Source organism: Scyliorhinus torazame, chromosome 7, assembly GCF_047496885.1.
Source record: "Scyliorhinus torazame isolate Kashiwa2021f chromosome 7, sScyTor2.1, whole genome shotgun sequence".
NCBI lineage: Eukaryota > Metazoa > Chordata > Chondrichthyes > Carcharhiniformes > Scyliorhinidae > Scyliorhinus > Scyliorhinus torazame.
In genome coordinates, this window is record NC_092713.1 from 268,636,439 (window position 1) to 268,657,253 (window position 20,815).

The 20,815-nt window shown below is 40.6% G+C and overlaps 1 protein-coding gene across 1 annotated transcript in view; it reads left to right on the forward strand.

The window, feature by feature from the left end:
- The window catches only part of LOC140427029 (non-selective voltage-gated ion channel VDAC1-like), a 46,853-nt gene extending 26,307 nt beyond the window's left edge, over nucleotides 1-20,546 (forward strand). Inside the window, exons 4-9 of the mRNA XM_072512445.1 lie at nucleotides 1,890-2,042; nucleotides 2,125-2,177; nucleotides 2,732-2,959; nucleotides 10,061-10,211; nucleotides 10,372-10,429; nucleotides 16,697-20,546. Of these exons, the coding sequence (XP_072368546.1) occupies nucleotides 1,890-2,042; nucleotides 2,125-2,177; nucleotides 2,732-2,959; nucleotides 10,061-10,211; nucleotides 10,372-10,429; nucleotides 16,697-16,788 (735 nt within the window). The 3' untranslated portion in view covers nucleotides 16,789-20,546. The remainder of the gene's footprint in view (nucleotides 1-1,889; nucleotides 2,043-2,124; nucleotides 2,178-2,731; nucleotides 2,960-10,060; nucleotides 10,212-10,371; nucleotides 10,430-16,696) is intronic.
- The last annotated feature ends 269 nt before the right edge of the window (nucleotides 20,547-20,815 follow it).

The following is a 20,815-nucleotide window of genomic DNA, read 5'->3' on the forward strand; positions in this document are numbered from 1 at the left end:
TATAATACAGAACCAATGCCATAATAGTAGTACATGCCATTAATATGATGAATGAGGTTGTTTGTTTGAGCATAGGCTTATAATGCTCTGTGTGCTATGTTATATTTTGAGTGGTAAATTGTTTAAAAACTACTTGATTTAACTTGTATTTATCTAGTGCCATTAACACAATGCAATGTCTTCATGGGAGCGTTATTACACAAAGCCTTAATTGGCCTGGAGAAGTGGCAGTCCTGAGTAGCCTCTATTCGCAAAAAACATTGGTCTACTTCTTTCAGTGGAATCAGTGGCAAAAGTTGACATTAATTGGGAAGACCTTACAATCTATAGAACGCTCCCACCCCACCTCATCGGCTTCCTTATCTCATCCATAACCATAATCTATTTGAAGAACAATACTCACAAGCCCTAATATGACAGCTGTTGAACAACTGGCAAGTCTCCCCAACTCAGCAAACTGACTCTTCAAATCAGCTGTGTAAACAAAGTCACACATAATGTAAGATGTTTAGGCAGTTGGATTGCAGTTAAGGGTTCATAAAACTCCCCAAGTAAACAAACAGACTTCAGAGCTGCTATCTTGACAGATGTCTAAACTGAATATATAAAAGCAATGGGAAAAGCTTAAACAAATGGACATTTATTATAATAGGCTACACTTTTAGTACTGTAAAATATACTCTACCTTTTATCCATTTCATGAACTTTTTAAATTCATCTGAAAATCTTTCCATGTTTATAATGTTGATAATTTAGTTGACAGATTGCAGTTGGTAGAGGTAACCATCTGTTTAATGGCTCGTTACATCTTTGAATACAGTACTTGTGATCTTCGCTTTCTGGATGAGGATGGCTTCGAAGTGTGCCTCACAAAGAACATCAAGCTATGTTTTGAACAAAGCTGATTTATTAACACTACAACAAAATAGATTTGAATTGCTTACTGAAATATAAATACTACAAATAAACTAAGACTATGATTCTATCTACAGAGCTTTTGAAAACACGATTACTCTCTATCCTGCCTAATCACCTACTCCCAGAATCAAGGGTATCACGTGATCCACGTGTATACTCTTGTTCCCCATCTAGTAGTTGGATGCATTTACATTAAATTGTTAACCTTTCATTTACCTTACAATATATATATTGTCACAGTACTGTCATTAGTCACCTTGATAAAGACAGATACAACTTGTGCTACAAAAGGAGACAAAACCATTTTACTTACCGTCTACATTCTTCCCGCCTCCAACCCATGATTCAAGCCTCTGTGCAGCTGGTGTAAAACCCGACAGCTGTTAGTGTGGCCACCCGCCCCCCCCCCCTGCCCCCCCCAACAAATTTATTTTGATATAAACTTACCTGGGGGGAGTTCTTAATGTTGGTAATTGCGTCATTAATAGGCATGTGTCTGGTTTCTGGCCGTGCCCTTTTCCATGCTCCACAAAGTGGAAATGGAGGTCGCCCCAGTGAGCGACCATATTTTTTTTTTTGCCATCCCCCTTCCATGTGGACCTCTCTTGCGACTGCAAAGTCTGGTCCCTAATGTCAGAATAGCTGCAGAGTGTAGATAAAATGAGAGCAGTATATGAGTTCGATTAAAGCAGAGAGTGTGTGTGAAAGTGAGTGGAGGAGGTCTGAGAGAGTGAATCGTAGAGAGTTGGTGCAGTCTCAATGGGCCAAATGGCCTCAATCTGCACTGTAGGGATTCTATAAGAGAGCATCCGAGTGGAGGCAGTGCGAGAGAATCCACTTTTAGACAGTTTTCTCTGCATACTCCTAAAGATGTCTCAAATAGCACAGTTGACAAGACTTGCGTTTACATTTTTGTCAGTTCTGAAAATGGAGTTCTTCTCTGCCTTTTAAATAATTGTTTCCTGTTGTAGGAATTCACAAGTGCTGGTGCTGCCAACATAGATACTGGAAAGGTCACTGGCAGTCTGGAAACAAGGTTCAAGTGGGCAGATTATGGACTGACATTCGCAGAAAGATGGAATACCGAAAATACTTTGGGAACTGAAATTACCATTGAAGATCAGGTAACTTGAGTGAAAATGGTAAACATTAATCTTATTCCGCCTTTTCAAGCCAAAATGCAAACAGCACTTCTTTTCTGTTTAGCTTCTGAAAGGTTTGAAGATTGGATTTGATTCTTCATTTTCACCTAATACTGGGTGAGTAAAAAAGAAAAAGCCAAAAAAATGGACAAGTACCTTTTTCTAAACTTATAGTAGTAGCTTCACTTCTTTCAACACAACATAACATTCATGAATTTAGTGCATTCAGCTCTTTAAAAAAATATGTTCTTTTCCTCCTTTTCTGGTGGAAACATGGTGAGATAGTATGCTTTATAACTAGCAAATCAGAGGTACATAAATAATTTGAGCTGATTCTTCAATTTCCCTCTTTTGTGAGGAAGCACCTGGCCTGAGTGGTGCACCTTTCCACAACAGCATTCTAGAATGAGCCCCACATCCTATAACTTTGCAGTACAGTGTTGTGAGTTTTGGATACCCCGCTGAGTATTTTAATGTATTAAAAATTATTGGCCTAATAGAAACAAAAATAAAATTAACCTTTTTTTAAAAAATGGTGAGGGAAAGATTAACAGGAACTTTTTAAATTGTTTCATTTAGAAAGCAGAAATATAATTGAATAAGTAGTATTTTGGAATGGAACAGGATAAATTTTAATTGCTTTTGCTTTGTTCTTATTTTCCTAACAACAGAAAGAAAAGTGGAAAAATCAAGACTGGTTACAAGAGAGAACACATCAACTTGGGACTTGATGTCGACTTTGACATTGCAGGGGCTGCTATACGTGGGTCCATTGTGCTTGGTTTGGATGGATGGTTAGCAGGATATCAAATGACCTATGAAACTGCAAAATCTAGGGTGTCCCAGAGTAACTTTGCTGTTGGTTACAAGACAGAGGAATTCCAGCTTCATACAAATGTGTAGGTATACACCCAGTGCATTCTTAAAGATAGGAGATATATGTTAGAACCTTGTTATAATGAGCTGACTTACAGAAAATGCATCTTATGATAAGTTTCCAAATTCTATTGATGTACGTAGCTTTTGATACATTATAATGCTTTAATACAATGTTGAGTTGGTAAATGGGGAGCAGCTTTGGTATCCACCTCTATCATTGCCCACATCTAGACTTCCATGAAAAGGGGAGCAAAAATTCTTTCAATTTAACAGCTTTTTTGTATGCAGAAAATTGGGTGGATGCCTTTTACTGCCTTTTACGATCTCAGGATGTCCTAAAGGGCATTAAACTAATGCAAAAAAACCTTTGAAGAATGGTCACTGGTGTAACTTTGACATAATTTATCTGGATTTTCATAAGGTCTCGGATGAGATGTCCCGTAATTGTCTAGTGAATAGGGACACAATAATCAATTTGGATGAGGAAAGTTGGGAGAAAACTCGCATGGAGTATCAATACCAGCATAGATAAGTGGGGCTGAATGGCCTACTTCTGTGCTGAATATCCTGTATGAAATGCAGTAGCCAGCAAGGTTCTATAAAATAACAGAGATAATGACCAAATAATCAAACTAGTGATACAAAAGATAAATACTGTGGATGCTGGGAATACGAATTAAAAACGAAGAATACTGGATGTTCTCCGCTCTGGTGGCATCTGGATTGGGATGCAGAATTATTTTTTCAGGTCATTGACCTGTATTCTGCCAGACCTACTGAGGATTTTCTGCTTTAATCTAATTAATGTTTATTTTTTTATATATAAATTTAGAGTACCCAATTTATTTTTTCCAATTAAGGGGCAATTTAGCATGGCCAGTCCACCTACCCTGCACATCTTTTGGTTGTAGGGGTGAAACCCACGCAAGCACGGGGAGAATGTGCAAACTCCACAGTGACCCAGAGCTGGGATTGAACCTGGGACCTCGGTGCCGTGAGGCAGCAGTGCTATCGACTGCACCACCATGCTGCCCTAATTAATGTTTATTGATGAATATATTTTGGTCAGGATAGAAAACTCCCATGTTCCACTTTAAATAATGCCATGCGAGCATTTACATCTATGCAAATAGGGCCTTGATTTCACCTCATTGGAAAGCTAGCAGTTTTCAGTGCCAGCCTAGATCTGGGACAAGCACTCTTTTTTCACTTCTTGGGATGCAAGGTGAATATTTCCAGCTCCTCCAAGACCGAGTTAGGGAACTGGAGCTGGAGTTGGAAGAACTTCGGATCATTCGGGAGGCAGAAGGGGTCATAGATAGCAGCTTCAGGGAATGAGTTACACCAAAGATTGGAGATAGGTGGGTAACTGTAAGAGGGACGGGGAAAAAGCAGTCAGTGCAGGGATCCCCTGCGGTCGTTCCCCTGAGAAACAAGTATACCGCTTTGGATACTTGTGGGGGGGACGACTTACCAGGGGTAAGCCATGGGGTACGGGCCTCTGGCACGGAGTCTGTCCCTGTTGCTCAGAAGGGAAGGGGGGAGAGGAGCAGAGCATTAGTAATTGGGGACTCTATAGTCAGGGGCACAGATAGGAGATTTTGTGGGAGCGTGAGAGACTCACGTTTGGTATGTTGCCTCCCAGGTGCAAGGGTACGTGATGTCTCGGGTCGTGTTTTCCGGGTCCTTAGTGGGGAGGGGGAGCAGCCCCAAGTCGTGGTCCACATTGGCACTAACGACATAGGTAGGAAAGGGGACAAGGATGTCAGGCAGGCTTTCAGGGAGCTAGGATGGAAGCTCAGAACTAGAACAAACAGAGTTGTTATCTCTGGGTTGTTGCCCGTGCCACGTGATAGTGAGATGAGGAATAGGGAGAGAGAGCATTTAAAGACGTGGCTACAGGGATGGTGCAGGCGGTAGGGATTCAGATTTCTGGATAACTGGGGCTCTTTCTGGGGAAGGTGGGACCTCTACAGACAGGATGGTCTACATCTGAACCTGAGGGGCACAAATATCCTGGGGGGGAGATTTGTTAGTGCTCTTTGGGGGGGTTTAAACTAATGCAGCAGGGGCATGGGAACCTGGATTGTAGTTTTAGGGTAAGGGAGAATGAGAGTATAGAGGTCAGGAGCACAGATTTGACGTCGCAGGAGGGGGGCCAGTGTTCAGGTAGGTGGTTTGAAGTGTGTCTACTTCAATGCCAGGAGTATACGAAACAAGGTAGGGGAACTGGCAGCATGGGTTGGTACCTGGGACTTCGATGTTGTGGCCATTTCGGAGACATGGATAGAGCAGGGACAGGAATGGATGTTGCAGGTTCCGGGGTTTAGGTGTTTTAGTAAGCTCAGAGAAGGAGGCAAAAGAGGGGGAGGTGTGGCGCTGCTAGTCAAGAGCAGTATTACGGTGGCGGAGAGGATGCTAGATGGGGACTCTTCTTCCGAGGTAGTATGGGCTGAAGTTAGAAACAGGAAAGGAGAGGTCACCCTGTTGGGAGTTTTTTATAGGCCTCCTAATAGTTCTAGGGATGTAGAGGAAAGGATGGCGAAGATGATTCTGGATATGAGCAAAAGTAACAAGGTAGTTATTATGGGAGACTTTAACTTTCCAAATATTGACTGGAAAAGATATAGTTCGAGTACAATAGATGGGTCGTTTCTTGTACAGTGTGTGCAGGAGGGTTTCCTGAAACAATATGTTGACAGGCCAACAAGAGGCGAGGCCACGTTGGATTTGGTTTTGGGTAATGAACCAGGCCAGGTGTTGGATTTGGAGGTAGGAGAGCACTTTGGGGACAGTGACCACAATTCGGTGACGTTTACGTTAATGATGGAAAGGGATAAGTATACACCGCAGGGCAAGAGTTATAGCTGGGGGAAGGGCAATTATGATGCCATTAGACGTGACTTGGGGGGGATAAGGTGGAGAAGTAGGCTGCAAGTGTTGGGCACACTGGATAAGTGGGGCTTGTTCAAGGATCAGCTACTGCGTGTTCTTGATAAGTATGTACCGGTCAGACAGGGAGGAAGGCGTCGAGCGAGGGAACCGTGGTTTACCAAGGAAGTGGAATCTCTTGTTAAGAGGAAGAAGGAGGCCTATGTGAAGATGAAGTGTGAAGTTTCGGTTGGGGCGATGGATAGTTACAAGGTAGCGAGGAAGGATCTAAAGAGAGAGCTAAGACGAGCAAGGAGGGGACATGAGAAGTATTTGGCAGGAAGGATCAAGGAAAACCCAAAAGCTTTCTATAGGTATGTCAGGAATAAGCGAATGACTAGGGAAAGAGTAGGACCAGTCAAGGACAGGGATGGGAAATTGTGTGTGGAATCTGAAGAGATAGGCGAGATACTAAATGAATATTTTTCGTCAGTATTCACTCAGGAAAAAGATAATGTTGTGGAGGAGAATGCTGAGCCCCAGGCTAATAGAATAGATGGCATTGAGGTACGTAGGGAAGAGGTGTTGGCAATTCTGGACAGGCTGAAAATAGATAAGTCCCCGGGACCTGATGGGATTTATCCTAGGATTCTCTGGGAGGCCAGGGAAGAGATTGCTGGACCTTTGGCTTTGATTTTTATGTCATCGTTGGCTACAGGAATAGTGCCAGAGGACTGGAGGACAGCAAATGTGGTCCCTTTGTTCAAAAAGGGGAGCAGAGACAACCCCGGCAACTATAGACCGGTGAGCCTCACGTCTGTAGTGGGTAAAGTCTTGGAGGGGATTATAAGAGACAAGATTTATAATCATCTAGATAGGAATAATATGATCAGGGATAGTCAGCATGGCTTTGTGAAGGGTAGGTCATGCCTCACAAACCTTATTGAGTTCTTTGAGAAGGTGACTGAACAGGTAGACGAGGGTAGAGCAGTTGATGTGGTGTATATGGATTTCAGCAAAGCGTTTGATAAGGTTCCCCACGGTAGGCTATTGCAAAAAATACGGAGGCTGGGGATTGAGGGTGATTTAGAGATGTGGATCAGAAATTGGCTAGCTGAAAGAAGACAGAGGGTGGTGGTTGATGGGAAATGTTCAGAATGGAGTACAGTCACAAGTGGAGTACCACAAGGATCTGTTCTGGGGCCGTTGCTGTTTGTCATTTTTATCAATGACCTAGAGGAAGGCGCAGAAGGGTGGGTGAGTAAATTTGCAGACGATACTAAAGTCGGTGGTGTTGTCGATAGTGTGGAAGGATGTAGCAGGTTACAGAGGGATATAGATAAGCTGCAGAGCTGGGCTGAGAGGTGACAAATGGAGTTTAATGTAGAGAAGTGTGAGGTGATTCACTTTGGAAGGAATAACAGGAATGCGGAATATTTGGCTAATGGTAAAGTTCTTGAAAGTGTGGATGAGCAGAGGGATCTAGGTGTCCATGTACATAGATCCCTGAAAGTTGCCACCCAGGTTGATAGGGTTGTGAAGAAGGCCTATGGAGTGTTGGCCTTTATTGGTAGAGGGATTGAGTTCCGGAGTCGGGAGGTCATGTTGCAGCTGTACAGAACTCTGGTACGGCCGCATTTGGAGTATTGCGTACAGTTCTGGTCACCGCATTATAGGAAGGACGTGGAGGCTTTGGAGCGGGTGCAGAGGAGATTTACCAGGATGTTGCCTGGTATGGAGGGAAAATCTTATGAGGAAAGGCTGATGGACTTGAGGTTGTTTTCGTTGGAGAGAAGAAGGTTAAGAGGAGACTTAATAGAGGCATACAAAATGATCAGGGGGTTGGATAGGGTGGACAGTGAGAGCCTTCTCCCGCGGATGGATATGGCTAGCACGAGGGGACATAGCCTTAAACTGAGGGGTAATAGATATAGGACAGAGGTCAGAGGTAGGTTCTTTACGCAAAGAGTAGTGAGGCCGTGGAATGCCCTACCTGCTACAGTAGTGAACTCGCCAACATTGAGGGCATTTAAAAGTTTATTGGATAAACATATGGATGATAATGGCATAGTGTTGGTTAGATGGCTTTTGTTTTGGTGCAACATCGTGGGCCGAAGGGCCTGTACTGCGCTGTATTCTATGTTCCATGTTCTATAAGGTCAGAATTTATTGCTGATCCCTATTTTCTCACCTACAACTGAGTGGCTTACTTCCACATCAGTGGACAATTGATCCCCACATTGATGTGGGTATGAAGCCACAGATAATTCAGACTAGATATCAATTGCAGGTTTCCTCTTGCTGAAGGGCATTATTGAATAAGGTGGGCTTTTACAACACACTGGTAGTTTTGCAACCATTAGTAACAAATTACTTGAATTAAAATTCCTCCTGCTGCAGTGATGAGATTTGAGCCTATGTCTCCGGATTACTAGTTCAGGTCTCTGGATTATTAGTCCAATAATGTTGCCAGATACTACCCTGGAACCATAGCTGACACTTTAATGTTGGTTTTTTTGTCTTTAACTTAAGTAATAGGATAAACAGTGTGTGAAATTGTACACTGAAAACTGAAAGAGTATTTATTTTAAAAAGTCAAACTTAATCCTCAGAGAGAATTTTACCTTCAAAACTGTTAACAAAGGATAATGACTAAGATTCTTCTTTATGATTTTGATGGGAAAAGGAGCAGAATCACAGTCCCTGAAATATTGGTTTAAAAACTCCAGAATTCAACTTAATAAACATAGGATATGACTTGGTCAGTTAACATAAAAGAAGTGCCCCTGATGGTTGTGCCATTATACATCTGAAACTAAATTTCTTTATTGCTGTAAAACACTCTGATATCTCTTGGTTGAGAAAGGCAGGTTACTTTTCTTTACTATGGATGTGTGCTTGGCTCCAGTCATTTTTTTTCAATCCGTTGTCACAGGAAAACTGTTTTTTCACCTGTTAAACAAATGCTCACTCACCTGATGGCCAGATTGGTAAACTCACTATCTCATGTGGAATCTTCATCATACCGACCAAGAAGATGCTGCATGTGGATCTGTGGTCATCTAGGTTCATGATTTTTAAGCAGTGAATGCAAATTCAGCTTCTGCACACTGATCGATGCAGCATACATGAACACATGTTATTAAGGGCTCATTCCTCACAAACATTGGTCTGGTATACCTCTGTTATGTTTGTAGACAAAAATCACTTCAGTATAAATGATGACAGGGTCCATTTCCATGCACATTTTGACTCCCACTCCAGACTGAGGCCACTATTTCTAGCTATTCACTCTTGACCATTCCCTTCTCACTGCTCCCCTCTGTCATCTAGTATTTGCTGTCTTTCCTTCTCATTCTTGGATATTTTGCCCATCTAATTCTTACACCAACCTAACACTATTTCCCACTCTTCTGCTATTTGTAACCCATTTTATAAACCTGTGGGTATCCATAACATTTTATATCGAAACATTTAAAATTCATAGTAATTCATTGTTCTGTTCTTTCGTTATAACCTGGCAAACCCTGTTTTCTGAACTAACATGCGAATGATGAGCATTATGAGGAATGCTATTTTCCTTAGGCTACAAAAGTATTTCTATAATGTTAGATGTATTGACTCAGCTTGATTAATTAAGATTAAAACTATGTTTAATGTATTTAATCCAGTGTGATGGTCTAATGGTTGGGGGTAGGGTGCAAGTGGATGGGTGGTAGTGAATGAATTAAGCCATGAGGCCAGCCATGATCAGTAGCAAATGATAACAGCTGAATTGTTCTACAAATGAGTGAGTTTGATTGCTGTGGGAAGCTTTCAGCCCATGAGATCCAGTATATATAAACTATAACCAGAGTAGATTTCGTATTTTGGGCTTCTGCAAAGTGTCCTCAAAAATTTGTTAAGGAATTGGGTATCTGATAGTTCAATATTTTTTCTGTTGCTTCACTTAATCTAGCCTTATGAGTATTGCATTTATATTTTTCTCTAGAGTGAGGACTCTGTTCAGGGAGAGTAGGGCCCCAGCCTCTTCGATTTTTTTTTTTTTCTCTAGGGGCTGGGTTACAGAATGGCATCAGCAGAGGCCAGTAAGTAATTGCACTGGTTGTAATAGCATACAATTAAGTGGCCTAAAGTGGGATAGATAAATAATTGGAGACGAAAATGTAAGATTGCTTTCGTTGGTGTTTGTGTCAAAATGGTGGTATTAGTATCTTCCTCCTGAATGATTTGCATCTTCCTTATTACAGAAATGATGGTACAGAATTTGGTGGTTCCATTTATCAAAACATCAGTGAAAATCTCGAAATTGGCATCAATTTAGCTTGGACAGCTGGGAATAGCAATACCCGATTTGGTATTGCAGCAAAATACATGATTGATGATAAAGCAACATGCTCGGTGAGTATGTACTGGATAACTTGTTCATAGTTAGATAATATGGGTGGAGGGGGCACCATTATTTGCAATCCAGAGTGCATATTCATGCAAATGAAATAATACAAATACTTTAATTTTTGGAGAATTGTTATAAGGAGTTTGTTCTTTTTATCTTTAACAGATTAAAGTGAACAATTCAAGTCTGATTGGACTTGGATACTCTCAAATCCTGAGACCAGGTGAGCCACATTTGCTCTTAAATAAATGTAGTCTTGTTCATTTCACAAGTATTCTAAAGCAATATTGAGGATGAGAAATAGGACTTTACAGTATATTTTGCTCTTAGCAGAAAAAAAGCAAATTACTGTGGATCATGGAATCTGAAACCAAAGAGAAAATGCTGGAAAATCTCAGCAGATCTGGCAGCATCTATAGGGAGAGTCCAGATGACCTCCGCGCCGTGAGGCAGCAGTGCTAACTTTGACAAAGGGTCATCTGGACTCAACGTTAGCTCCTTTTTCTCCCTACAGATGCTGCCAAACCTGCTGAGATATTCCAGTATTTTCTCATTGCTCTAACCAGAAAGTGCTTTCCTTTCTAGGTTTTCCGAATGTGTTTTCCCCCCCCCCCTCTTCCTCCCTTGTCCCAAATTCACTCGTAGGGCATTCCACAAGTCCTGGCATCCCTTTGGTGCTCCTGATTTTTCATGTGTGAGTTTGCACCTTGCGTATTACCTTGGAGATCTTGCTGAAACCTGTGCTTAGTTGGCATTCATCAACACTTTGTATTAATAGCCTTGCCTACTTTGATGTTCAGTGACTCTGATGCCACTTTGTCATCATTGCCACCCAGCTGAGCCAGCGATGCAAACTTGGGATGGATCTGAGGTTCACTGGTCTTATTTGGTTCACTACCACACCAATGCAGTTACAGCCACTTGGCCATTGGGGAAACTGATTACATTTTTGCATTTTAAAATAATTATCATCTTCATGGCCTAATAAGGATAGATACAGAAGAATGGGGGACCTGTTCATTGACTGGACGTTTGCGAGCCTAGGGGCACTAGAGGAGAAGTTTGAGATACCCCCGGGAAATGCTTTTAGATATATGCAGGTGAGGGCGTTTGTGAGGCGACAGGTGAGGGAATTCCCGTTGCTCCCGGCAGAAGAAATTCAAGACAGGGTGATCTCGGGTGTATGGGTCGGGGAGGGCAAGGTGTCGGCAATGTACCAGGAGATGAAAGAAGAGGGGGAAGCATTGGTAGAGGAGCTGAAGGGTAAATGGGAGGAGGAGCTGGGGGAGGAGATTGAGGAGGGGTTATGGGCAGATGACCTAGGTAGGGTTAATTCCTCCACCTCGTGTGCCAGGCTCAGCCTGATACAATTTAAGGTGGTTCACAGAGCGCACTTGACGGGGGCGAGGTTGAGTAGGTTCTTTGGGGTAGAGGACAGATGTGGAAGGTGCTCAGGGAGCCCGGCGAACTATGTCCATATGTTTTGGTCATGCCCGGCACTGGAGGGGTTCTGGAGAGGAGTGGCGGGAGCAATATCTCAGGTGGTGAAAGTCCTGATCAAGCCAAGCTGGGGGCTAGCAATATTTGGAGTAGTGGACGAGCCGGGAGTGCAGGAGGCGATAGAGGCCGGCATTCTGGTCTTTGCGTCCCTAGTAGCCCGGCGACGGATCTTGCTAATGTGGAAGGAGGCGAAGCCCCCCAGCGTGGAGGCCTGGATAAACAACATGGCTGGGTTCATAAAGCTGGAGGGGATTAAGTTTGCCTTGAGAGGGTCTGCGCAGGGGTTCTACAGGAGGTGGCAACCGTTCTGGACTATCTCGCGGAGTGTTAGAGGAAGGTCGGTCAGCAGCAGCAGCAACCTGGGGGGGGGGGGGAATGGGGGCTTGCCTGGGAGGGTGGATGAGCAAGAGATAACATGAAGGATTGGGGAAACTGGCACGTGCGGGAGAGAGCCAGTGTACAAAGCTATGTAACATATCATTTTACCATGTATATCATATCTTGCTCTGTGCGATTTCTTATTTTGTTACGAGGGGGGGAGGTTATTGTTTGTCAGGGTGAAAAATTGTGTTAAAAAACTTTAATAAATATATATTTTTAAAAAAAAATAAGGATAGATACTACTTGGATCAGATCATGGTAATCAAAATTAGGAGACCTTGGGTGGGATTGTTAATTTAGTTAAGTAGCGAATCAACTGGAGTTGAGTAATAGGTTTGAATGCCCCGGTCCAGGGAAGGGAAAACATCAGTTAGCACTCCATTTTTGATTGATAGCCGGTGAATTCATTATGTGTGGACTGCGAAATAATCCACTGATGCTTACTATTATATGTTTAAAAATTGACGGTCTTGATGAAGTATTGGTGGGCTAATTTAGGAACCAGTGCGTTCAGAAAAGGGGGAAATGGAAGAACTAAAGTGAGAATATTATGTTGATTAATGTTAAAATAAGTTGGGTGAATGTGCAGTTTACACAGAAACATAATAGAAAATATAAACTGGAGGAGGCCATTCATTATGATCCTTGCTGATCATCAAGTTCAATATCCTAAGCCAGCCCCTCCACACTGCAATATCCCTGGATTACTTTAGCCCCAAGAGCTATATCTAATTCCTCCTTGAAACACTGGGCGGCACGGTGGTGTAATGGTTAGCACTGCTGCCTCACGGCGCTGAGGACCTGGGCTCGATCCCGGCCCCAGGTCACTGTCCGTGTGGAGTTTTCACATCCCTGTGTCTGTATGGGTCTTAACCGCCACAACTCAAAGATGTGCAGGGTAGATGGACTGGCGATGCTAAATTGCCCTTTGGAATAAGAATGAATTTGGTACTTTTTTCTTTCTTAATAAATTTAGAGTATCCAATTAATTTTTTTCCACTTAAGGGGCAATTTAGTGTGGCCAATCCACCTACCCTGTAAATTTGAATTGAGCACTTCAAATTTTTTTTTTTTAAGTTCTTCCTAGAAACTACAGTGTTTTGGTCTCAACTACTTTCTGTGCTAGTGAATTCCACAGATTCACCACTCTCTGGGGGAAGAAACGTCTTCTCACCTCAGTTTTAATAGATTTAACCCTTATCCCAAAACTATGACACCCTAATTCTGGACTCCCCCACCATCGGGAACATTCTTTCTGAATCGGCCCTGTCTAATCCTGTTAGAATTTTATAAATTTCTATGAGTTCCCCCCTTCACTCTTCTATACTCCATTGAATATAATCCTAACCGATTTAGTCTCTCCTCACATTACACTCCTGCCATCCCAGGAATTAAGCTGGTAAATCTTCGCTGCATTCCCTCCATAACAAGAACATCCTTCCTCGGATACTTCCTCAAAACTGCACAGAATACTCCAGGTATTACATCACCAATGCCCTATATAATTGCAATAAAACACCCCTATTCCTATATTCAAATCCACTCGCAATGAAGGCCAACATATTATTTGCTTTTTTTACTGCCTGCTGTACCTGCGCGCTTATTTTGAGTGACTGATGCAAGAGGACACCAAGGTCTCGCAGAGTATCCACCTCTCTCAATTTCCACCCATTCAAATAATAATCTGCCTTCCTATTTTTGCTACCAAAGTGGATAACCTCACCTTTATCCACAGTATTCGTCCATGCATATGCTCACTCACAGACTGTCCAAATCCTGCTGAAGCTTGTCTGCATCTTCCTCACAGCTCACCCTCCCACCCAACTTTGTATCATCTGCAAATTTGGAGATAATACATTTAGTTCCGTCATCCAATTTATTAATATATAATGTGAACAGTTGGGGTCCTAGCACAGATCCCTGCGGTACCCCACTAGTCACTATCTGCCAATTGGAAAGGGACCCAGTTATTCCAATTTTTTACTTCCTGTCTACTAACCAGCTCATCCATTTTAAGACACTACCCGCAATCCTATGCTCTTTAACTTTACATAGTAATCTGCCTTGTGAGACCTTGTCGAAAGTCTAAGTAAACCACATCCACCGGTTCTCCCTGGCCAACTTTACTAGTTACATCTTCAAAGAATTCCAGTAGATATGTCAAGCATGATTTTCCTTTCATAAATCCATGCTGACCTTTTCTGATTATACCACTGCTTTCCAAATGCTGTGCTATGGAATCCTTGATAACGGACTCCAGCAACTTCCCTATAACCGTCGTTAGGCTCACTGGTCTACAGTTCCCTGTTTTCACTCCATTTCCCTTTTTGAATAGCGGGGTGACATTAGCTACCTTCCAATCTGTAGGAACCATTCCGGAGTCCAATGAATTTTTGGAAAATGGCCACCAACGGATCTAATATTTCTCGGGCCACTTCCTTACGTACTCTGGGATGAAGAATATCAGGCTTTTTGGAGATTAATCCACCTTCAATCCCATTAATTTCCCCCAAACTATTTCTTTACTAATTTCCTTCAGTTCCTCACTGAAATTTGTGTTTCTCAGAACTTCCAGTGCATTATATGCATCTCCCTTTGTGAAGATCGAAGCAAAGTATGAATTTAGTTCCTCAGTCATTTTTGTGAATTCCCCGTTTCTGACTGTAAGGGGCCTTAGTTTTTAATCAATCTTTTTCTCTTTACATACATGTAGAGACATTTACAGTCAATTTTTATGTTCCCCGCTTGCTCACCTTCAAATTGTATTTTCTCTTCTTACTAAATCCCTTGGAATTTTAAACTGTTCCCAATCCTCAGGTCTATTGCTTTTTCTATCTAATTTCTATGCCCCTTCTTTGAATCTAATACTACTTCTAATTTCCCTTGTAAGCCATGGTTTGGCCACAGTTCCCTTTCTACTTTTGTGCCAAATAGGAATAAACACCTTTTGGAGTTCACCTATTTTCTTCATGAATGCCTGCCATTGCCTGTCCACTGTCCTTCCTTTGAGTAATGTTTCCCAGTCTATCATAGCCAGCTCATGCCTCATACCATTATAGTTACCTTTATTGAGGTACAGGACCCTGGCCTCAGAATCAACTACCTCACTATTCAGCTTGACAAAGAGTTCTATCATATTATGGTCACTCATCCCCAAGAGTTCTCTCACAACTTGATTGCCAACTAATCCTTTCTTATTGCACAACATGCAGTCCAAGGTGGCCTGTTCCCTTGTTGGTTCCTCAAGGTATTGGTCCAGAAAACCATCCTGCATACACTCCAGAAATTTCTCCTCTACTGTACTGTGCCTAATTTGATTCACCCAATCTATATGCAGACTAAAGTCACCATAATCCCAGATGTTCCTTTATCACATGCATCTCTGATTTCCTGCCTAATGCTATCCCCAACATTACCATTGCAGATTGATGGTCTGTATACCACCCCTGCGAATGTTTTTTGCCCCTTGGTGTTTCTAATAGTTTAAATAGTATTGGATGTCATTGAATGTAAGTATACATCAAGATGATAAAATGCTGTGGAATACTATAAATTTATCCTCAGACCATTGAATCATCTATAAAATATAACTAATGAGTTGTACTAATGTAGATTGTAATGTTTGTTTGAATGCTGAAGTTATTTGTTTGGATCACCTTCAACGTTCAGAGATATTCCAAGGTTTGCTCTTTTTGCACGTTTACTTCAATTGTGAGATTAAATAAGTTTGGCAATTTCCTTGGTTGTGCAAATTGTATGTGGCCGATTGAAAGTTTGGGATTGATAAGCTAGGTAGCCTTTTTCTATTGTAAGTGTTCATGATTACGGCTCTACTTAAAAGTTTAACTCCTACCGTTGACTCCTTTTACTCAGCATTGATTAAAATGATCACCTTGTCTATCTGGAAATTTCCACTGATAGTGCTCATCCTTCTCAGTTTGCTGATAAGTACATTTAAATGATGTTAGTCACTTTTACTTTTGAATGACTAATAAAATGTCTCTTGAGAGTGATTGCCCATAAGTTGAGACCAATTTCACCTGAATTCTTTGTGACATTTTAACAGATCTTCACTGTGATAATTTTATTTAAAGGGCCAAATTCAATTTAACAATGGGGAGGAGCTAAACTCTAAGGACATAGTAATGACGAGGGTTAAATAACATCACCCCCTTCAAAAAAAACTTGCCTGTTCTTTTCAAGAATACATAGTTCTGGGCAGAAACATTGCACAACGGTACTTTTACCCAATATGTTTTGTCCAATCCAGGATTATTCGATGCAAACAGCAAAAATGTTTCACTTTGGAAGCGAGCAGAGGTCACAATTTTCATACATTGTACTCTTGAATGTTGAAACTAAGATGTTATTTATAAAAAGTTGTAAAGGCACAGCAATAATATTGTAATGTACCTGGGATTAAAGCAATTCTCAATTTCATAAGTAAAACAAGCCGATTTCAACCCCATTCTCATTATCTTTCTGTACATTTGTATTGGTCATTTTGTGAATGTGTCCATTTGGATAAAACTTGCTGTTCATCCTGTCTGCCGCTTCGATGAGAGCGATATGCAATCAGTATTATATGATGTATCATTTTTCTCCTTAGGTGTTAAGATAAACCTTTCAGCACTGCTGGATGGCAAGAATATTAATGCTGGTGGACATAAACTTGGTCTTGGATTTGAATTTGAAGCATAATCCCAGAAATGGGGGAAACCTACAATCAGTAAATTCCAAATATTTTCCAGTGTAGCGACCCGAAGAACCTGCTGTTCAATTTTTTGTTGAGCCTTGTGTCCAAACAATGTTGTAAAATCAAATTGTTCTCCAGATATGATCCCTTGAAGAACAGAATGCATTGTCAAAACATGTCATTATGACTATTTATTGTATCCCTTAGACACTTGAAATTCACTTGTACATGTCTTTTTTTCCCTGGTGAAGACTGGTTGTATGTGGCGTAAAAGCAAATTACACACTTTATTACTGTTGGTTGAAATAATGGTTCCCTGACCCATGCACCAGCTGAGAAGGTTGATGCGACACAGCCATTTGGAGAGATTTGTATGTTTCCAGCTGGTATTTGTGATGGCTGGGCTTAATAGAAAGTTTAAACACACACACACACACAAAAGAAATTTAGTGTACAGTCTTTTTGAAAATTTGCCTGTTGTGCAGTTCTTAGCTCGAAATAAATATTGTCTTCCATGTTCTGGGCCTGAAGTTAAATGAAATTATGTAGCCTAATTTGACCAGTTTTATCAGCCCTGAATAGAGACATATTTAACATGACTTTGTGGTCGTCTTGCTGAAGTCGACAAAAAAACACTACGACAGTTGACGTTCAGTATACAAGATATGGTTGAGGACCCATCTACAGGTATCAGCCATATTAGGTTAGCTTGAATATGCCTTTTAATTTCCTGGGTCTTTTAAACAGTTCAAAATTCCTCACTCCTGCAAAGTAGAGTGGGCAGCACAGACCTCCGCTCCCCAATCTACCCTGAGTATACAGGTGCCATCTTGGACACTTGCCAGGGTGGGGAGAAGGTAAAGCAGGAATAGAAACACTGTCAAGCCAGTCAGTGATAAGCCAAAGACAGTGGCACATCAATTTATTGCTGTGTTAATCAACCTCTTTTCCAAGGGACAATATTGATTATATCTGAATTTGGGGGGGGGATATTTCTGACCGTTCAAAGGGCTTGTGTCAAGGTATTTAGAGGCCAAGACCATGGAAATTCCCAATATGGAAACTCTTCGCCTCGCCCCATCTGATTTCAGAAGCCATGGTTGGGATGACAGAAACAGATTGATGCAGGAGGAGTGCTGCGTACAGATTCAGCTCTGTATAACTTGCATCACAGGATAATTGTTAGAAGAACTTTGGTCCTCGTATATCTTTTGGTTAAATTGGCTTCCATACTCCAAAAAACACAAGTCAGTGTAATCTGGTGTTATCATTAGATTCTGTTATCTGATGCTTTATTTGTAGTTCAAATATTTACAATATCTGTATGCAAATAATTTTTTAACAGACATGAAAATGTGAAACAAATGAATTCACATTCATGTAAATCTGCGTTGCATTTTAGCAGAAGCCGTGCTTTTAAAAAGAGGTACTTTTTAAAACAATGTCTTACTTTTGTTGCCTTCGTCATTACTGCAACATACGTGCTGATCACTCCAATAGACTACATTTCTCCCCCTTCCTGCCACCCCTCATACAGGTGCACACTTCTACAATTTACCAAATTTTCTTCTGTTACATCTTCATTCGCTTTAGTATTGATATCTTTGAATTCATTATTTGGCATCTGCAAAAAGGTATTCGATATGCCAAAATAGTTTTTGCACATTGCTGACCTAAACTATTTGAAAACATTTCACTTGTTTTGCAAGTTAAGGCTGTCATGGATAGTTCCAAAATAATTTTCTTTGGAATGGGCAGGTTAAATTCTAAATTTGTTTTGATGTGCATCAACTTAATTTCTTTCTTGCAGCATTCAAAAGCTCTCAGAATTCTCACAGTAAAACCACTTAAAAGAATGCAGTCTTTGTCTGGAAAACGTTTTGAGTTACTGCACCATTGTTATTGTAATGTATAATGTAGAGAGCATGAAATACAGGTTGTTTTCCTAAAGTCTTATCTTTTCATCTTCTATTGGTGTAATTGTTATAATTTTTCAGGCTTTGCATTTCTGCAGTGGTGTAGAACCAAAAAGTATATCAAAATTGAACTAAGTTAAAATTGTTTAGCTGACACTTTGAAGCGCAGATCGTGTGATACTGAACATCCTTTCTCCCCAGTAAGTAAAGACAATTCTTCATAAGGTACCTGATGACAGATTAAATATTTCAATTGATTTGTATACTTAGTTTATTGCATAATTTCTTTTTCCATGAACAAATTAATGACCTATATATAACCATACTTTAGTTTCAGATGCTTCACAGTCTCCGAGTGAAACTTTCCCACTGAGCAGTTGTTAAGAATTCCAAATAATGTTTTTTAAAAAAGCAAGATGATGGAGTATTAAGAAATCTGAAATAAAATAGAAAATGCTGCAAGTACTCACCAGTTTAAATAACATCTGTAAAAAGAGGACAATCGTGTTAATGCTAGAGATATCTGATCGCTTGACAAAACCAGATCATATGTCGCTTGACCTGTTAAGTGTTTGCAGCATTTTCTGCTTTTACACAAAATACCAAATAAAAAGTCCTATTTAAAATAACATGGGTATAAATATAGAATTTTATTAATTGGAAAGATAATGTCACTTTTTAACATGAAAATCGCTTATTGTCACAAGTAGGCTTCAAATGAAGTTACTGTGAAAAGCCTGTGGTTAGCTTTCCGGAGATCATAATGTACACGTTTATTCCTTTCAACAATTAGGCTGTTTGATTTTCGGGCTTGACCTAAAATCCAATAATTGCCCCAAAAGGTGACTTTATGCTTTTTCTCAAAAATCCTTAAATACAAACTCCTGAATGTATATTGTTTTCTTACTTGTCCTGTATGATTCATGGCAAGTATTATATGCACCTCCCTTTTGTAAAATTACATTTTCAGTTCATTGCCCACAATTATATTAAGCAGATCGTTTTTCACTTGTAACTTCCAAACTTTTCTCTCAATACATTGTTTATTTTTGTTCCTGAAAAGCAACATTGCTTGTCGCCCATTTCAACATTTTTCAAACCTAAAATTCTGTTTTAAAAAGGTGCCATCAGACAATCTACAATGTCACCAAAGAAAACCTCCCATGATATTTTATTTGTTTTCTGTTCCTGCCTTCACAGGTTTCCAAGCAAAGTCATACAGCATTGTACCTTGGCACACCCTTTGTCATTATTTCGGTATTTTACCCGTACATCTTAATTCTTGTTCCTTTAAGTCTACCTAATGAATCAGAGTATAATTACACTTCAGTGACAGGCATAAACCTGATTTGGTCTGCAAGTAGATGAGGTTCTCTCTTCATATTTACCTTGTTCTGACTTGTTTAGTTTATTGCACATCAATTTTGCAACAAAACAAATTTTTATGGTGAATTGTATATTACAGTACAGTGTTCTACCCAACACTGTTGTGTTTACTTTCTGTGGGAGTTATGCAGTGTTTGACCATGGTACCTCTGGAAACCTCTGCATAAATATTGGCTCCTCTGTCAATACCAGTTGCGGACCACTCAAATTCTGTTCTTGTCATGCAATTAATTGTGTAAAAGCATGAGCAATACACTACAGGATATAGCTGAATTGTCAGCTTCTATATAATATGTATTTCATCACTGTTCCGGCAATTGCAGTATTTGAGGAAAGGTTTTAATTCTAATGCAAAAATACAACTAAAAGTTGTAATGGGAGTGTTATCTTTGTTACAATTTCTGATGCACAACTGCTAACATATTGAAAATACAATAAATTTTCTTTTGTGTGCAATTGAACTGCTTCCTTCTCCCCAAAATACTTTTCTTCCTCCCCTTCTATTGAACCCTTGATTTACATGTGTGTTTGTGTTAACCTCGAGAGTGAGCTTCAACAGGTTGTATCACCATAATATGCATTTGTTCACAAGGGATCTAGGCAGGGATTTGGAGTAAGGAATTCAGGCTTTGTCCCTTGACCAAATAGTTCTGCCCTACTTCAAGCATGGTAAACTTTATGACTCAGTATCATATCCAGGGGCTACATGTAGTGTCTATCAAGGAAATCA